Source organism: Aplidium turbinatum, chromosome 2 (genome assembly GCF_918807975.1).
Source record: "Aplidium turbinatum chromosome 2, kaAplTurb1.1, whole genome shotgun sequence".
Classification (NCBI taxonomy): Eukaryota; Metazoa; Chordata; class Ascidiacea; order Aplousobranchia; family Polyclinidae; genus Aplidium; species Aplidium turbinatum.
In genome coordinates, this window is record NC_137473.1 from 55050364 (window position 1) to 55069469 (window position 19106).

The window sequence follows — 19106 nt, forward strand, 5'->3', positions numbered from 1 at the left end:
ACGTCGTATAATGTTGAATAAACGTCTCAACGCAACTTAAGACAAAGACAGGATTGCAAACGTCCACCCACAAGCTTGCGTCATATCCGCATTTCCTTCGCAAACAAGAACGTGACAAATTTGACACAAAAAAGTAACGCCACCTTCAATTAACTGAAAGTTTGGAATCGACGGCTAAGGTGCTCCAAATTGCAACAAGAATAGTGGAGCGACAAAGAAACTACTTCCCAGTGACTTGAAAGTTTAACTAAAAGTTAAAAACAGCTCATAGCTTTGTGGAGAAGTTGTGAAAGTGATGATTAACAGCACGGAAATTGACATCAATGCTTCTTGCTTTTAAGTGTTGGTTGGCCGGAGGCTGGATAACATATTAGAGATACAGCAGTTGATGTCATTTACAAAATTGTTTAAACTTTAGAATTTAGATAATAAGCAGCGGCGAGCGGTGACCATTTTTTGGATGTTCACATTTTTTAGAAAGTTTCAAACACATGATTTGCACAATGACTCTTTTATATCATGTCACATCAGTATATTTTGATATGATCTGAACAGCCATTGAGCAAACTGTAAACCTAGTGAGTAGTGTGTGTTTAAAGCCTACTGTAAAAGGTGAACTCCAGAAAACAATGTTCACCGTACGCCACTGGTTGTAAGGTGAACAACTGTAACTAGTGTGTAGTGTGATCACAAAACCTAAACAACGACAAGACCTTGATGAGGAACTGATCTAAACAAAAACATCAGCTTAAATAGTCAATCAGGCAGCACTAAACAGTGAACAAACAAAAAAGGTTATTGAAAAACATGAAGTTATATGAAATGTTATTATTAGACTAACAGAAGTTCAACAACTGTAAGTTTGGTAGAGAGTTCGTCTGGTTATACCACAAACTGCAGCTATCTGTAGGTGCGGCATGATTTGTCACATTTTGCAGATTTTGTCTATCGCTACTGCTGTTGTCTGACTAAAAAATCAATTGTTCTTGTTTTTCAAAGCCTGGTGATGTTAAAACTCAATTTGTTATCTGGGAAAAACAGTAAAAAAGACGTTAAAACCTTGTTTTTAGAAAATTTTATTCACACTTTTACTAAAAATTGGCACAATGTGGAAACGTCTACAGAATGTAACAAATTAGGCCGTATCTTTAGGTAAGCAACATCACAAGAGACCACATATTATTTTTAAACATGCTTGAAAAATGCATCAAGCGTTTTGGCACATCATAGTGTTCTCATCAGAAATAATAATAAAATTTAGCCACATTCGAAGAACAAAATACAGCGGTTAAAGATTGACTTTAAATTAGCAGTCTAATGCAATAATCCGTAACGTGAACTCAGTGGTTAAGCGCCCGACTCAACATAGCCTGGCAGACATCTAACTTAGCAATCCAATCGACGCAAAAATTTGATAGACAATGACAGAACCGAAACATATAGCATGGTCAAAGAATAGACCTGTTATATTCACTTTCCATTAATTGCAGCTTTTTTCAGCATTAAGTAGAAAAACATGAGGCTCCTAACGGTATATCTCATCTGTGCGTCCATGATTGTGTCTGTCTGGACGGAAGAACGTTTTAAACACAAGTTCGCAAAACGAATGAGAGAGTTCAGTGGAGATATGTACCGGACGATTGTGGAGAGTGACCCAGGAAAGAACGTGATTTTCTCACCTCTAAGGTTAGTATTGTGAAGATGATGAAAGAACTTGTATGATTATGACGTCAAAATTGAGTGCAACAATGCAAGGCCACTAAAAGAATAAAAATATACTGCAAAATTTCGTCATAGGCAGACTTTTAAATAGTAGATCTGCATAATCATGCTCCAGCAGGTTGGCACTAATACATTTCCCATAGCCAATTACAGCTATTTCAACAATCAACAATATCTAATTTTCTTCTTTAACAAGTCATGACCAAAATCTTTCTGCAATACTTCGTAGGCACAACTGATTGCAGCGGTTGCAAGTTAGGGTAACAACCTTGCACTTTACGTCGCTCTGTTATGTCAATGATGTACAAAGCGAAATCAGTCTTATCCCGAACAGCAAAACTCGTCATTTTTACATTGATTCAACGTCTGCAGACAATGTAAAAGTGACCGATTTTACTGTCTGGGACTTTGCTGCTATGCAAATGCTTGAACAACAAACAAAATGTCCAAGACATTGTACATATTTCTTCAGCATATATCACACCTGCGGGATGTTGAATGTTGCATCAGCCCAAAACACCAAGCACCAACTATTGAGAGCAATGGGGCTCAACAGAAAAGTAGACAAATTTACTGATGAAAAAATCAATAAGCGCATGAGGTAAGTACTTGCCCAGAGAGCAAATCAGCCGTTTTTACGTCTGCACACGTTTGAACCAATGTAAAAAATGACTGATTTGCTGTCAAGGTGAAAGAACCACATGATGTGAAAGCAAACACGCTCTCATAATCAGATACCACGTGCAAGAAAACAAGAAGGCAACCTACTGTAGTTGTTCAAGATACTAATAATAATCAAGCGCTAAATTCGAAGGGGCGCCACTAGGCAAGCCAAGACACAGTCACATGCTCTGGAGCGGTGTCGAACCGGTGCATTTTGGAGCGTCGAACCATGGCTCTCACTACTCGGCTATGCCAGTGATTCTAGGTTACATTCTAATAGGAAGTAAGCTTTTCCCTGTAAGAAAAGCCCATCTGGTAAGGAGATAATGCTGCTATAGCAGGAAAGATAAACCGTGGTATATTCGCAAAATCTGATCCAAAAATGTTAAGTGGGGACAATCTATCTTTAGAATGTCGGAAAACAAAAGTAAAATGGCTGAGAATCTATACTCCACGTCGATGATATCTAGTCTTGTGCTTAATAACCAAACTGAGTATCTTATGACAAGTTCATTAGACTCACGTTAGTTTTGTTGCAGCCGGCTATTGGTGCACACTTTGGGAAAACCAACCGGAACAAACAGATTAGCCAATGCTCTTTTCTTGCAAGACGGTTTCCCAGTCCGTCCTTCCTTCCAAAGTACTCTACGAGATAGCTACAGAGCAGAAGTTCAGAAGGTGGATTTTGATGACGCAAGAGAATCGGCTACAACGTAAGTTTATGCGTTTTGATCATCAACCAATTTTGATTATACAGGCCATGAATTAATCCTCATATTGAGGGTGTGGCCTGTCTGTCGAAAGCGAAGTCTTCCTTTCCACTTCTCACGGTTCGTTGGGTTGACAGAGTCCATGTTCAAGGAAGTTTTGGTCAACCTTGACCCGCTGTGCTGCAAAGTTGACGGCAGTTGGTAAGCTGTATGGTTGTATAAATAGTTCAGTCTAACAGCAGTTGCGACGAGTAAATAACGCTGGGCCTCATTTCGAAACGTCGCTCATCAAATGAAGTTTTGTTTTTAAACAGCTCTACTGCTATGCCGACCAACTCAGTAATTCGTCAAACAAACATCACCTCCATTCTAAACAATAAATACTATTAATACGACAAACAAAGTGCTCAATGCCAAGTAGAGAGAATTACATCAAATGCAGTTACTAGTCTCTAAAAACCTTTACAGACTGTTTCACCCTTAGTTGGGATCATCAGATGGTTTTTCTTCAAACAGAATTTATATTCGATTGAATTAATTTCGATTCTATTTAAATAATAATAAAATTATAGTAGAATGAAATTTCTATTTGATTCTATTCAAATAAGAAACTTCTGATGATCTCAAAAAGAGTGAAACAACCTGTAAAGGTTTTTAGAGACGAATAAGCGCATTTGAGTCACTTCCAATTCAAGTGGCGCTCACAGCCATGACATAGAAACGTCAGCACCAAATAAAATTCCAAAACCATCTTTACAGTAAGTAAGTGTTGTCATAGAAGTAGTTTAATACTAGATAAATATCAAACACAGCAGCCTTAGATACTTCCCATGGTGCTGCTTACCAAGAATTGGAACGTTGGGAAATTACCCATGTGATGTTCATTCAAGTTTTAAGACAACAAGATGCCATTTCGCTTGAAAAGTGATTGAAAATTGTTTGTGTAGTTGATTGAATTTTATTATATTGAAACTTTTTATGCTGACTTACAATCATGTAGAATTACTACATTCATACAGAATCAACAACTGGGTTGCCGAGATGACCAATCACAAGATTACTGATCTTGTAAAAGAAGACAAGATCACAGACGACACCCAACTGGTTCTAGTCAACGCCATTTACTTCAAGGATAAGTGGTTTAAAAAGTTTAACAAAACACCAGAGGTGGGTTTCCGAAATTAAAAAAATAAGTAAAAGGTTCCATACTTTGCTGTTTAATATTGTATAAAAAAATGGTTTTCTTTTCAAAATTTTTCATCGAGCCTTCTAGAAACGTAAAATAAGCTTAGAATTGAGATCGGAGAATCGTAGCTTCAATGCTAAAAGTGGAAAAATCACTAAGCAAAAGCCTAAAAGCCCATCGAAACATTTGCAGTACGGCAGATTGTACAATGCCTAGTCTGCAACACCATGTACGACGTACGTCATAAGTAGCTTTTGTTTTTTTTTCTTTATTGAAATATGGAACGCTTCACGATTCTGCGTGTCATCCCTGCGCAGGGGCCATGCCAATCGGGATGAAAATAAGATACGCCATAATCTTCCTTTCGTGTAGCGGGGGGGGGGGGACAACAAGAATATTGTTCACTCAATCACTAAAACAGCTACCGTACTTGCAGCCAATCACGTTCACGCTTCATGACGGAACAAATGTATCGGTAAAAGCAATGTCTCTTGAAATGGGGTTCCACTACCGAGATATTGACAACATAGTACTGTATGCTATCCCGTACTCAGGGAAGGAAACATATTTTGTTCTCGGTAGACCCTCACAGAGCACAGGTAATGAATTTATACCAAGCCAGAATGATGTAAATAAAAGCTAAAAATTTTGACTTTAAAACTCTTTTTTTTATTTTGTTAAATAGTTATTAACTACAGTTATTTTGTTATTAACTAGAGTACGAGCAGAACACGATATACAGCATCACCACATCGTCCTAAGCTATTGATCTCATGTTCTAGCGAAGAAACAATTCAGAAAAAAAGTTACAGCCTCCATTGAACAAACACACAAGCATTCAAAAAATATTGTAATAAACTGAACACTTTATGATTTCATAAGATTTGTCAAAGCTATTTTATTCATTATCATGATGCATCTCCTGTGCAGGTCTGGCAACCTTCACCAAGAGAGCTAGCGTGGAACTGAGAAGGTTAGATCCTGTACAAAATTGGCCACGAACATACACCAAACTGATAATGCCAAAATTCAAAGTAGAACAAGAAATAGATGTCCAGCCGGTAGGTGGGAATAAAGATCATGGTTGAAGTAATATTTGAGTTGTTCTACAATAGTGTAGTGTCCTTATTTAAACGGACAGCGCCCACGTCTCCACCACGTGACTGTAACACAGATATGTTTGACTCCTATACCTGGTCTGCCCATAGGCAGAGCAGATACAAATTGGGGTCTCTCACGAGGAAGTAGAAATATATAGTATACTTTACCTACAGGAGAAGTATAGACTTTAAACCAACGAGCACGGATGAGCATACAGATTGATGAGAATACAAATTCAGTGTTGTTAATGATATTAGTCCGTTCACAATATGCAATAAACACTTGATTTATTCAGTTTTTTATATATATATTTTGTTATTGTTAATGATTTTTTACTCACTGGGCTGCAGCATGCTGATGAAAAGACGATTATGTATACATATTGATTGATATCAAATATAGTTATTGCTTTCTAAAACCTCTAGAGTCTACAGCTTGTTTCACCCTAAAAGGGAGATCATCAGAAGGACCTTATTAAAACAGAATACCTTTTGATGACCCTCCTTTTAGGGCGAAACAGGCTTGTAAAGGTTTCAGATTTAAGCAATAACTATATTTGATGTAATTTGCTCTGCTTGTTTTTTTGCTTGACGTTGAGCACTTTTTGTAGTAAAATTATAGTTCAAATAGAATTAAATTGAATAAGGACCTTCTGATGATCCCCCTTTTAGGGTGAAACAGGCTGTAGAGCTTTTAGAGAGTAATAACTACAGTATATTTGCTGTAACTCGCTCTGCTTGGCATTGAGCGCTTTCTGTAATATTAATAGTATTTATAGTTTAATGTATATACTATTATTATATATATATACTTTATTTTTCAAAAAAGCAAGCATGCAGTAATAATTATACTGAAGAAATGTTTTTGTGTTTGTGGCATAAGTTAGGAAATTACGGTACTTTTTTGCAATTTATGTAAGTTGCACAAATTACAAAATAATGCAACAGTGACAACAGTTAAATACAAGTCAAACCATTTAAAACATCTTTCAGGTTATGAAATCCTTAGGAGTCATAGACCTATTTACTCAAGGAACATCTAACTTGTCCGGGATAAGTGATCAAGAACTATATGTGTCAGATTTTCTTCACAAAGCTTTCATCAAAGTTAACGAAAAAGGTAAAGCAAACCGTTCAGCTTACATTTTTGTGGGCTTTGAAAGCAATCGGAGTAAGGATAGATGAGCGTTATGCTACAATCATCCACCTCAACGCTACCGTTAAAGACGAAATGTGCCTAAACTGGACTTTAGTTTTGTGAGATTATGATATGATCCTTTCAATCTATCTTGTCCGCTTTTTTGTGAAAGTCATTGTTACAATTTCGATCACAACTTAAGTGAAATGAAATTTTATAAAATCCAGCAACTCTTAAAAATCTGGCAACACTAAAGCAGGCCAGTTATGAATCGAGGAGTCGGAATCGTATATTTTTCGAACTCCACAACCGCTTTCAATACCATCCAACAAAACGGTCTTCAAATTAACAGTGTAACTAACTGTAAATATGTAAAGTATAATATATTGTTATACTGTTGAATTGTTGTGTCTTGCCTGTATTTGGTACAAGAAATTAAAATAAGGAGTCAACTTTGCAAATGGTTTCTAGGTACAGAAGCAGCGGCGGCAACATCAGCATTCATTCAGGGAAGATCTCTTGGCAACCCTGAAACGGTAATCAACCAGCCGTTCTTTTACGGGATTTGGGATCGCAAAGCTGAGGTCTTCACTTTCCTTGGGCAGATCACAGACCCAAGAACATCTGATCTTGACTTATCAGAAAGCCACGAAGATAATGATGATGACAGAAGTTAGAATAAAAACCGAAATATCCCGAATACGATAAACATCGCTCAGTTGTAATGTTGTGAAATCGTATTGTGTAAAATCAGCCAGGGCACAAATGTCCAGATAATCATACTTAGCTATCAAACAGTTGCCCGTTATTGAAGCTTTTCTTTTCAAGACTAAAGTTTAAGGCCAAAAGTTTAAGACCAGACTTGATTTATGACGATTTTTGCATTACTTCAAAATACTGCATCAGATATAAAATGATGCATAAAGATGATGCAACTGAAACAATATATGATGCAGTATTTTGAAGTAATGCAAAAATCGCCATAAATCAAGTCTGGTCTTAAACTTTTGGCCACAACTATATGTACCTTGTCACGTCAAAGCGAACAGAATCACAGCTTGATGCGCAACGAGACCTCGCAAACGGGTATCAAACAAAAGCGGCCTTAGCGAGACGAGGGCAACAAAATTTGGATTTTTTTTTTGCTAAAACGCATGTTGTACACAATGACATCAAGCTGAAACAAAAACTCGAAAAAAGTGAATTTGGGTTTCCCCGCCCTTTAAGAGTTAGAAAAGTATGTTTCTGTATCTTCCCAACATAATTGAAGGTGAAAAGTAGGATGATGAAATCTTGGGTGACTAAATGTCGCATGATGAGGTATTTGGTGATTAAATGTCGTATGAGGAATTGTCGGATAATGACAAAGCTTTGGACGATAAAGTCACTTAACCAATAAAACAGTTAAATCAGAACTTAATAGTTTTGCTACTAGAACGGAATTAAAGCGCACAAGCTCTTCTAAAAAGTAGATTAGGGAAGTAAGTCTGATTTAATTTGAAAATCACACAACTTGTGAGTTGGATTCAAACTTGGTTTCAAAAATTCGGTTTCGAATTGCAAGCGCAGACCTCGAAATTAACAGACCTTGCAATTTTTCTCGTGCAAACAGATAAAATACTCCAAGATGCTTCCCTATTGAATACGTGTCATTGAATGAAAGGCAATGTTTCCTGCTTTCCTCATTAACTCATTTACAGACAGACTTAACTCACAGGGTTATAAAAAGTCCATAGTTCAGGACTAAGCCAGATGACGAGATTAAACTATGAAACGATCAAGTTGTCAACAGTTTGTAGACAACAAATTATCACTATTCGGTCAAATTGAATGGCTATGACATCAGAATGAGGTTTACTTGTTCAAGAATTACAGATAAGCGAATCTTTTCCTGCTTGGAAACAGAACCACCTGAGTCTAGCATTCCGCTATGTTGTTGCCTATACCAGTGTTACTCTTTTTAGGACAGCGCACTAGCAGAGGTCTTATTGTCATTCGGCGTATCGGTCACACATATCAAACGAAAAAAGGCAACAAGTCTAACATTGGTTTTACAAGTTTGCATTGACCAAATTTACAAACACTTTTTATTAACATTTCACCAACTGGTTGTGGTTTTCAAGCTTTTTCAATCCATAGCGCTGCTTCATAGGATGCAAGTGAAATGAAGCTTTTATATTTACGAGAGTGTTCATACATCTGTGTTTGAGCACTTTTAAATTGTTTCGTTTACTTTAAAAAAAATTGTTTGGCTTAGTTCTAATTTCTTTATGTTTTGAATATAACTGTTTCTTTAGATCTGAAGATGTCAATCAGTCATTGCAGAGCACAACTTCACAAATGACACATTGCGATTTCGGCACACTAGCATGATCTGTTGCTATAAAGCCAGATTCTAAATATATAATAATGCAGCGTATTGTCGAACAAAACTTGAACCAATTTTTACAGCTAACACCTTGGCATTTTCTATATACTTCTATCCGATTCGGTAAACTCGATTTAAAAGTGATTGTCTCATATTTATGTGGTCTACATGCCCACACGACCTCGCTGTGCCATTTGAAAAATTAATATCGCTGTAAGTATAAGCAGTAAGCACGGAGATTATGCTGAAAAAGAAAAAAAACAAATTCCGATCCATATAAAACAATACTTAAACCATTTTCAAAGCAATCGAGTACTGGCAGTCAAGTACTTGCGTACCGGTAGCGTAGCGGTACGTGTACAACAATTTGAGTAGCACTGGCTGGCCTATACAATATTTATCCATAAATACTCGACTTCTCAAAGTATAAGAACTGCCACAAGCCTACATATTACATATAGTTTCCACGCACCTGCACTTTGGTTAAATTCCATTCCTTTGTTGAAGCCTGGCGGTTTCCAAAGAAGATCTGAAAATTAAAACATAAAATACATCACTAACTTTTTATCCCAACAATCCTACCTACGACAAAGCGCGAAGAATATTGTGACCAACATGTATAATTTACTTTGTTATTGCACGTTGAAAACATAAACATAGCCAAATGATTACGTGTTAAAATCACACTTATGATTTATATTAAACAAGAGTTTTCAAACCTGATTTCATAGTATTTGGTGTTGTGAAACCTTCTTCCAAAAACTTGTCGACTTCTGTCAGTTTTCCTTTATCTGAAATGTTGAAAAACTCTATAAAACTCTCTGCGGATAATGTCTGACATTGTACTCAGATTGAGATGTTAACTGATTAAAAGGATGATCAAGGTCCACTCCTGGTAGCATAGGCGCCGACTTTTATTTTTGCACGGGGTGGCGGATAGCACAATATGGCAACCTAAAAACTTTCAAACTGCATGTTTTTGTTTGATTTTTACTAAGCGTGTTTCATAGATGCAATTGCCTTTTCACACCTGATTTGTAGCTCGATAATTTACAAAGCAACTTTAAAATAAAGCACAGGAGGTATGTCGTGAATTTTATTGTTACGTTGCTGCTCTGACACTTAACATTTGGCAAAAGTATTTTTGCGAACAGCAGCTCTGTCAATCCAACTGTTAATCAACTGGTCAAGTTGTAACCGTGCAGTTTCTGCTTGATAAACATTTAAAATTAGGACGTGGTTCAATCGCTGTTGCGTCATGGTAGATCGCAAGTAGGTTTTTATGCGCCTGAGTGCACTAAACGATCGCTCCGCCTCGCAGGTGGTGGAAGGCAACGATAAGTATATTTTCACAATGCAGACCACGTTGGAAGCATTAATGAAATTGTTTCGTTGCTTGCAAATAGATCAAGCAGTTGCGACATAGTTGCAAATCGGACAGAATGCTCTATCTTTGCATCTATCGTATTCTAGCCACGGGAATTCGCTCTCCCACGATTTTTGAAAGCTTCTCCCTTCAACAGCGATTATCCTGCTCGTGCTTGGTTCTTCCACCTCCCTGATCGTGCTAACGCCTTTTGGCAGTGGCACACTTTCGTTCAGGCGTTTGGTCACTTTCATGCTGGCTGAAATCCTGACTAGACGCAACAAAAATGACCTGCAATTTTGAAAGCTTTTTCGGTGGCATCTTTAAGCTGAATAAAACTGGAATGTCGGTGAAAACTTTTACTGGACGACTTTTCGTAATTTTTTCTATGATGTAACAAGCAACTCCTATGTCAGACCAATAAATTCCCGCCTCAGACTTTTACAGGACGACTTTTCGTGATTTTTTCTATGATGTAACAAGCAACTCCTATGTTAGACCAATAAATTCCCGCCTCACAGTTTGTCATGCATTGACACGCAATATTACTGCATGAAGTAGATAACAAAGTAGAAATTAAAGCATGAAGTAGAAGTAGATAACAGTACACTCCAATTAAAATCGGAAAATAATTCAAAATGCAAAATCTTGAGTAATTGAAAAAGGTTGCTTTTATTATTGGGAATTGGGGTGTAGCTTTCCTCGAATAGAATCATGTAAACGTGTAAATTTGCAGAACATTAAAACTGCTACTTTACTAAGTGCACTTTTTAAATAAAACTCAAAAAGTTTCGAAAATTGCATTTTTTTAATGAAATTTGAAAATAGATATTCATTTATTTATTTAAGGGGTGGAGCTATCAATCATCGAGATAATTTTATTTCCAAGTATTTTATAGCTGGCATAATTTATAGCGATATCATGAGCAGTTTAAAAAATTTCAAAAAAGATTTTTGAGGGAGGCAATGGAAAGATCGTATTTTGTTGATTAATAAATCCCATTGTAAACCTAACAAATGTAACAATGACTTATGACAAGTAACAAATAAAACGATCGCAACAACAACAAGGAAAAAACTGGTAGCCACGTGTTGCGTAATCTTCACGTAGCTTGCTTGATGTTACGCGAGTATCATGCTTGTGACAAAAACAATCATTTTCTTCGCAATACTGTATTGGTTCACCTCTTGCTTTACGTTAACTTGAAGCGAAAACCAATGATCAAAAAAAGATTTAAACGTCCGTTCAAATTACATTTATTTGCAGCAAGTAATGTAACCTAAACGGGGTGGCTGCCACCCCGTCACAGCGGTTACGGGGTGGCGTGGCCACCCCGTAACCCCGTAAGTCGGCGCCAGTGCCTGGTAGTGCTGGTATTTTAGACATTAACACGCAAAACGTCGTATTTCTGACAACATAAATGTAAATGTCAGGTTCCATCTTCTAACTCGTACTTTTTCAAACCGGTGGTGAGTGGTTACCCAGCTTAGCCTAGTCCTCAGCACAATCCTTCAGTCCAGATGGAAAGCTTGAGTAAAATTTATCATTGCAGAGATGGACTTAACTGTGATTCTGATAACTTCAAAACGAACCCTTTTTGCATTGATTCAACGTTTGCAGAAGTTGTCTAAAAGACTGCACCGCCAACTGGGGAGGGGGGTCTCGCTATGAGCCACTAAATGTGGATTCAGTTTTGTGCTGTATGTGGGCGCACAAATAACTATGATTCTCTTCGTTTAAATCTTTGTACCGGTATACCTCATAAGTCTAGGGATTGAAGACCTCCACCTACCATCATCCTTAGAACAATGGCTCACTGGGCTACGTGCCATAGTGACCGGCAGCATACAGCAACCATTTTTTTGGATGTTCACTTTTTTTCAGTAGGCTTTCAATTCACACAGGTTTGCAGTTTGTTCAATGGCTGCTCAGGTCATATCAAAATAAACTGAGGTGATATGACACAAAGAGTCACTGTGCAAATCAAACATGTGTTTAAAACTGTTTAAAAACTGTTAACACCCAACAAAATGGTCAGTGGTCAGTCTGGTCACTGTACTATCAATTGCAGATAGGTGAAAACCTACAGCTGGTTGGACCTACAGTGGTGGACTGAAACTTACCAAAGAAGAAGAACATCCGCTCCATAGATACACCTGACACATATGCAAACATTCATCTCACCGTGTGGGGTAATTTTCTTTCGATCTGTGTCCCCTTCACGTGTTTCTTCAGCCTCATAGAAACCAAGAAGCTTTCCATCGGTGGGATTACGTTCTACCTGGAAAGAAATGCATCGAATAAACATGCGGCCTGATCACCTTCATGAGTCCATCTTCATAGCAGGCAAAGCAATATGCCGGGAAACGTCACCACGAATCGATTAAAATTGATTTCTTGAGCTTTTGCGCATACGTGGCTTTATCAATATCACACGATCAGGTCAATACGGTGGAAAACGTTGCCACATTTAATGAAAATACAATAGCGGTCAGGGGGTGAAGTCATCTGCAGAAACATTCTGATCTTTCAGTTCTAACCAAAAATATCCTGATTTTGTGACGATGCAATGCGCAACCTCTTCTGTAGGTATCTCTGTAGGTATCATGGCTGATACAGCCCTCGATGTACATTGTACAATGATGTTCCAGTTTGATCGATCTCGTGGGTCTTGCCAAATTTTAGTAGGGTTTTTGATTTGTGGTTGAAAATTGTGCAAAAATGTGAATCTTTGAGCTCCTCTTGACCGTTTTCCTAGTATTTTTCCATGCTAAAAACTAGATAATCAGAGGCTTGAGAAACTGAGAATGAATTATTAGGCAAAGTTTCACTCAAATTAATCAAAGGTGCTAACTTCTAAAACGTCTATGGAACCATAAGAAGTACTCTGTCTAACTATTCTATGCTGCAATCAAATGCGTGTGATGAAAGCTCTACAAATCAGTTTAGTTTATTGTTTTAGTGCGGTACTTTTTCTTATGAAGAATAGAATTACTGTGTGCAGCTTTTTCTAATTGATAATTTCCTTTCACCGTTAAAAATTGAATGAGGCATTTAGTTCACGTTTATTTCACGTATTAGCCCATTTGCCACAATTGTGGTCTCGTTAATCGTCCACTTTTGATTACTGCCATTAAGTTTATTGAGACTAAAAGCCAACACGATACCTGGATGGATGTCGCCAAAGGGCTCAAATCAACCGAGTACAGTTCCGACTTGTCAACAACTCTTTGGAAGAACCTAAACAAAATTATTGTGTCAACAAACAAAACATTTGAAATACCAGTGAAGACCAACTGACGAGTCCCCGCTAGCGGAAACAAACGCCGAGTTTTATCTCCTGAAGATGGAGCAAAAGGGTGATGATTTATTTTGTAGTAGAAAGAGATTAGGCTACTCAATAAAATAAATATTTGACTGAGCTCATAGCATACATACTAAGAATATTTTCAAAACATACAATTGCGCCATAAACGAAAATGAAAAAGCATGAGGATTCTAGAGGTCTTGATGAAAAAACTTGTCACACAACACAAGAACTCTTTCTACGCTTCTATGTAGTACATCGTATCGTGGGTTTCTGCTTGCTTTTAAGTTGATTCTCTTCAGTAGCTTCATTATTCGGTGGGAGTTGCAGTTCTTCCTCCACCAACTTTAGTGGGAGACAGTCTCACTAAACCATCACACAATCATTGCATTGAAATAAGAACCCGATGATCACTGATCATCTGCTTTCTGTTATAAAGTCTTTATTAAGGTCCATAATTTAGGGATCCAGAAAAAGTTAGGTAAATAGCTCCGGACATGGTCATACTTAAATGACAAGAAGGAGACCAACAATAAAGAGCGATTTAACTCAACTTCAAGTCAGGATACTAACCTGGGAGGAACAGCTGAAGAATAAATTGATTCATCTTCCAAATTATGGAGGAACCTTTCCTCCACTTGTTCTGAGAGCGACTTGATGACAGGAGGCATCCCAAGAGGAAGAAGCGTGTTCGGAACAGCCATCGAGCTTTTGTAGCCTTTCTTACATTCCACAGCAGACAGTCCAGCGCCAGACAAACTGGTCTCCACAAACACAAACTTTAATTCTAAACAACAATGCAAATTGTTTGAAAACAAGCACTTGCTGATGTGGCTTCTATGTCAGACTTGATTTAAATTTGTAAAACGATCGCGAGCTAGTCAGATTAAAGAAAATCCAGTCTTCGAAATTAGCGTCAGCAATTGCTGAGGTGATTGCCGACGCAGATGCATGAATGACGCATTAGCGTCGGCAATAAAAATATCGAAGCGAGCGCTTGTAAGGACCACAAGATTACAAAAAAACTAATTTTCTAAGACTACATCAGACTAGGATATTGACTCAATGTTACTATTGCTGGATGTTTTATTTGGGTTACTTCCTACTTCGCCGATGCTTACCCAGCTGGGAGAATTGAATCTTTTATAGAAATATCAGCCTATTTGCATGATTTAACGCCAGTAGACGTCAAATTATTGTAAGCATCTACCGTACTCCTTATTGCGCCTCGCTTTCCGTTATCTTGTCCAGCTGACACAGCATCTGATGATACCGATTCTGACTAGTTTTTTTATTAAACAAACTTTGTGTTGCTCGCAGTGTCCCAACTCCCAATTGTGCCGAAATTATGTTAGCTTATACGTAAATCGAGACAATCTTCTCGCAGGGAGCTATTTATTTGTTACCGGTACCTGGTTGAGCAATTAACGTTATTTTATGATAACTCAACGTCGCTAGATGTCGAATTAATGTAAAACAAACGTAAATTTCTTATTGGACATTGTTGTTACGCAATATAACACGCCGGAAAAATTATATCGATTTGTGCTGACTCGAACGTTGAATCAACCCAAAATTAACTTACTTCCCCCCTCCCGTGAGTTATCGTGAATCACCGTAACAGCGTGCGTATCGCGTTGCTCACTTTATTGCTACTTTTGGTATTACCACATCACAACAAATCAAACAATGCGGTCGTGATAGACTGCTCTAGTCTAGTATATATATTTTTCGCTTCTCGTTTTACATGTTTTGGTACAATCTTTTCGTAATAAATGTTCACAGCAATTGCCGAGGCAATTTCAACTTTTGCCGTTTGGCCTCGGCAACGTTTTTGCCAAAGTAAAAATATGCTAATTTCGAAGACTGATTTAATCGTATCCCAAAGTGTAGAAACTAACTCGCAAAATACCAAAGTTTTGAAGGCTGGTTAAAATTTCTTGTAGTTTCGTTTCTTTTGAAGTTTTAGCTATTTTGAAGAATGGAGAATTATCATCACAGTTTTAAGTCGGACTAGATCGTAAAAATTGACACACTTTTTCATTTTCATTTTATTTAAATCATTTTTTATTTTCATTTAATTTTCATATGCTACAAAGTCACACAGGACATAACTTACCATCCTCTACTCCTGACATGTTGAATGCAACCTTTTCCTTTTTCTAGACAAAAAGTGCAACCAGTTACATTCCTACAATAAAAAGATGAAAATGTTTCTAGTTCAACGCTTCATAAAATTCAGCAGATTTGCATAAAAGTTTTGTGTGACGATAGCCTAAGGAGTAAACCATAGCCACGGGAAAGATTTTACTGCAAAGTGTAAGAATAAAGAAAACTTTATGATAATAATCATTTGCATAAACATACATGAACAATAACCAAAAAGTTAGTTTTACATTCAATCATTAAACAGAAAATATGTTTGTTTAGAATAAGTTTTAGGCTACTAAACTATGGACATACTTCAAATCTCAACAGTCTGGTTGGGTAATATTTGAACAAACTATTTAATAAGTCACTCCTTTCAGAATAGAAACGTCTTCAGACTTTTAGAAACAGCAACACAGAAAATGATTGGTAGTTACCTGCCTTTATAGCAGTGGACATGTAAATGGAATTCCTTCACCTAACAATCCATGCATAATTGTTGCATCTAACTGGTTTCATTCACCAGTGGCAACTAGGTATTCCTCTTGTCTGTAAAGATGTGAAATTAGCACCCACCTTACTGCACATAGTTCTGCTTTTGCGTTTAATCGTTGAACAATATTTCAGAACACCGTTTTTGACAGTTCAGTCACATGCAACTGAATACTCAAAAAAACACATAACAAACGGTGTGAAACACACGAAGTTATCAAAATGTTAACAGAGATACAAATATTAATATAAAGACAGGTCCAACATCTTAGCAGAAAGATCCTTTTCTCAGAAATGAACCAATTGGCTGAATATTCCGCATTTGCACATTGTACAAAAGTTTTGATAATTGCAGCTTAAGCACAAGCCATCAATGTTAACATTTTTTGGCAAACAAAAAGATTGATGGATAATTTCACTTTTCAGGTAATACATTCTGCGATGCCTGGATGAAACAACAGATGGTTTGTGGTTCGGAATTTCCTGTGGACCAACAAGAGCAAAACTATTCCACACCACATATCTATGTTAATTCGCACAGTCATAAAAAATGCAATTCCGAGTAGAAAATCTAAAGTCAAGAAAAGCCCCAATACCGACAGTTTAGTAGATTAGACAATTTTCAGCCGCTGAGTAGTCTAAAAAAGCAGCAGCTTAACCCTCGAATTTCAAATTCATTTTAGCATTACTATTCATGGAATTTTTATGAAAACTACTATACATTCGTTAATACACACTATACAGCAACATGAACAACTGATGTCAAACTCAAACTTGTAAGTAGAATAAGCATTGAAAAGACAAAGTATATACTCAGACAGCAAATCAGTTGTTTTTTACATTGATTCTATGTCTACAGACGTTGAATCAATACAAAAAACGGTTGATTTTCTGTCTGGGTAGTTACTAGTTATGGATTGGTGGTAGTTAAAATTGAAACAGAAATCATTTGCGGGAGAACAAAAACTCATTATTTCACAGATAAGAATATAAACAAATAAGAATGAAAAAATACAACATAATACACGTATCCAAACACAAGCTGTCCAGTGTCCATCCATAACAAGCTAAAATCACTCATCAGCAACGACGCAGGTCAATATTACTGTTCAAAATAACCTTGCACGTACAGGTCTGTCAGAACACTGTTATTAACTATTGCTCGACAGTCGATGCCATCCTCCCCGATCACGAAATTGTCTTCGGGTTCAAACAAACCTTCTTTGTCTTCTAACTGACACAAAAGGGAATCGTCCTCATATGTTGAAAAGTAATACTGAGGTTGGTTCCATTTTGTGGAGTTTTTCAAGTTGTCTTTAATTTTAGACACAACATCAAGACAATTTTGTTGTTTGGCAAAATGGACTTCTCGTCGAATGTAGTTAACCAATTTGATTTGTTGGTAGAAACTCAACTGCATATCAAGACGTAATGACAAAAAATCAAAGTCATGTTCTTGGTTCATATGGTCATAAACTTTATCAGCTTGAGTAAATGATGAAGTACAAAAGAAGCAATAAGCCTTTTGAGCATCTTCGTACCATCCAGACCAGTCATCCGTTGCAAGATCAAGTTTTTCAGATTCCCCTTGCAAAACTTGCCAGTTTTTTCCTAACTCAAGGTAGTTGATGGTGTAGTATTTGTCATAATCTTTATTTTTTGGATTGAGACGACGATGGCCCTTTTTTCTCATATGCTCTCGAAGAGTTGCTCTATCTCTAAACGTGTTCTCACAAAATAAACATTGTAAAGCATCAAGTTTCAACTGAATTTCATCTAAAAGCTCTCGAACATTAACAATATTGTCAGGGTGGCCAATATTAAAGTTGTGATCTACAGTCATATGGTTGAAAAGTATCAACCTATTTCCTTGAAAGAATTTAATACAGAAAGGACATCTTCTTGAAAACGTCTCATCATTACGCTCAAACTCATGTCTTAGCAACAATTTTTGTAGCTTCTTAAACTGCAGTTCTTCTCTAATTTTCTTGTCTTCAGGTAAATGATCACAGAGAAGGAAATATTCCTCGCTTTTTGCAACATCTTTAGCTCCTGTGTTTGTCACAATCTTTGAACAAAACGCTTCCAAAGGTTCCTCCTTAAATCGTTTCTTCCAATAAATAGCATAACTTTGCAAATCAGCAATAAGCTTAACGTCTGCGATCACAAGCCTATGCTCAACCAGAAGATGGCACAAGTATTCATCGTAGTGGCTTTTAGTGTTCATGTTAGTTTCAATGTGATCACAGACCATGCATGGAGTTTCGGTGTCAGACATTTTGTGCCGAGAAGGTGAAAATAATAGTTTCTTAGTTGGAGCGGCAGATTGATCACCATACTCCTTATCCAATGGACTTAAATCATTGAGATTTAATGCAGTAAGTATAGTGTTATTACTTGCGGAATCATGTTTTTTTATTTCATCATCAGTGCTTTTTGCCGTTCCTTTTTCATCTTTTGTTTCCTTGTCAGAAGTAGTGATACCTTGCGCAGAGACTTCATTTTCATCAGGGTCATCTGTACATTTGCTGATGTCTGGTTCCTCAGAAATACCAACATTAACAGGAACTGATGGCTCCAAATTATTTTGGATTGTCTCTTGAACACCTGTGTCTTCTGTTTCAATAACAATATCCTCAGTCACTGAATGTGATGACTGAGCATACGATCCCTCATTACTTAGTTCAACCACATCAGAAGATACCGCCACATCTTTTGTCTTTAAATCTAACTCTGGTTCTTGTTTTATTATTTGATCATCAACAACTGAAGATGATGTCAATGCAGGTTCCTTCACAACACGTTCATCACCAGTATGGTTGTCTTCTTGCGTATCATCATCAAACTCATGCAAATTATCGTTACTTGTTGACATATTTTATATAATAAACAATCGATTAAACAC

The 19106-nt window shown here is 37.0% G+C and overlaps 3 protein-coding genes across 4 annotated transcripts in view; 1 reads left to right on the plus strand and 2 right to left on the minus strand.

Moving 5' to 3' along the window:
* LOC145765700 (superkiller complex protein 2-like) overlaps positions 1 to 17286 on the minus strand; it is an 85605-nt gene extending 68319 nt beyond the window's left edge. The window contains exons 1-7 of one of the 2 annotated variants that reach the window (XM_082577520.1): positions 16147 to 17286; positions 15681 to 15752; positions 14135 to 14348; positions 13422 to 13494; positions 12439 to 12535; positions 9607 to 9678; positions 9360 to 9416 (exon numbers count right to left, since the gene is read on the minus strand). In XM_082577520.1, the coding sequence (XP_082433646.1) occupies positions 9360 to 9416; positions 9607 to 9678; positions 12439 to 12535; positions 13422 to 13494; positions 14135 to 14348; positions 15681 to 15699 (532 nt within the window). In that variant the 5' untranslated portion in view covers positions 15700 to 15752; positions 16147 to 17286. The remainder of the gene's footprint in view (positions 1 to 9359; positions 9417 to 9606; positions 9679 to 12438; positions 12536 to 13421; positions 13495 to 14134; positions 14349 to 15680; positions 15753 to 16146) is intronic. The other variant, XM_082577521.1, reaches the window with a different exon arrangement.
* On the plus strand, positions 1495 to 7869 carry LOC145765703 (leukocyte elastase inhibitor-like). Its single transcript, XM_082577527.1, has 8 exons — positions 1495 to 1686; positions 2195 to 2323; positions 2925 to 3098; positions 4115 to 4262; positions 4718 to 4880; positions 5212 to 5342; positions 6375 to 6501; positions 6991 to 7869. The coding sequence occupies exons 1-8, from the start codon at positions 1517 to 1519 to the stop codon at positions 7194 to 7196; spliced, it is 1248 nt and encodes a 415-aa protein (XP_082433653.1). The 5' UTR covers positions 1495 to 1516; the 3' UTR covers positions 7197 to 7869.
* On the minus strand, positions 16268 to 19106 carry LOC145765701 (zinc finger protein 277-like). The gene has a single exon (XM_082577522.1). The coding sequence runs from the start codon at positions 19074 to 19076 to the stop codon at positions 17304 to 17306; it is 1773 nt and encodes a 590-aa protein (XP_082433648.1). The 5' UTR covers positions 19077 to 19106; the 3' UTR covers positions 16268 to 17303.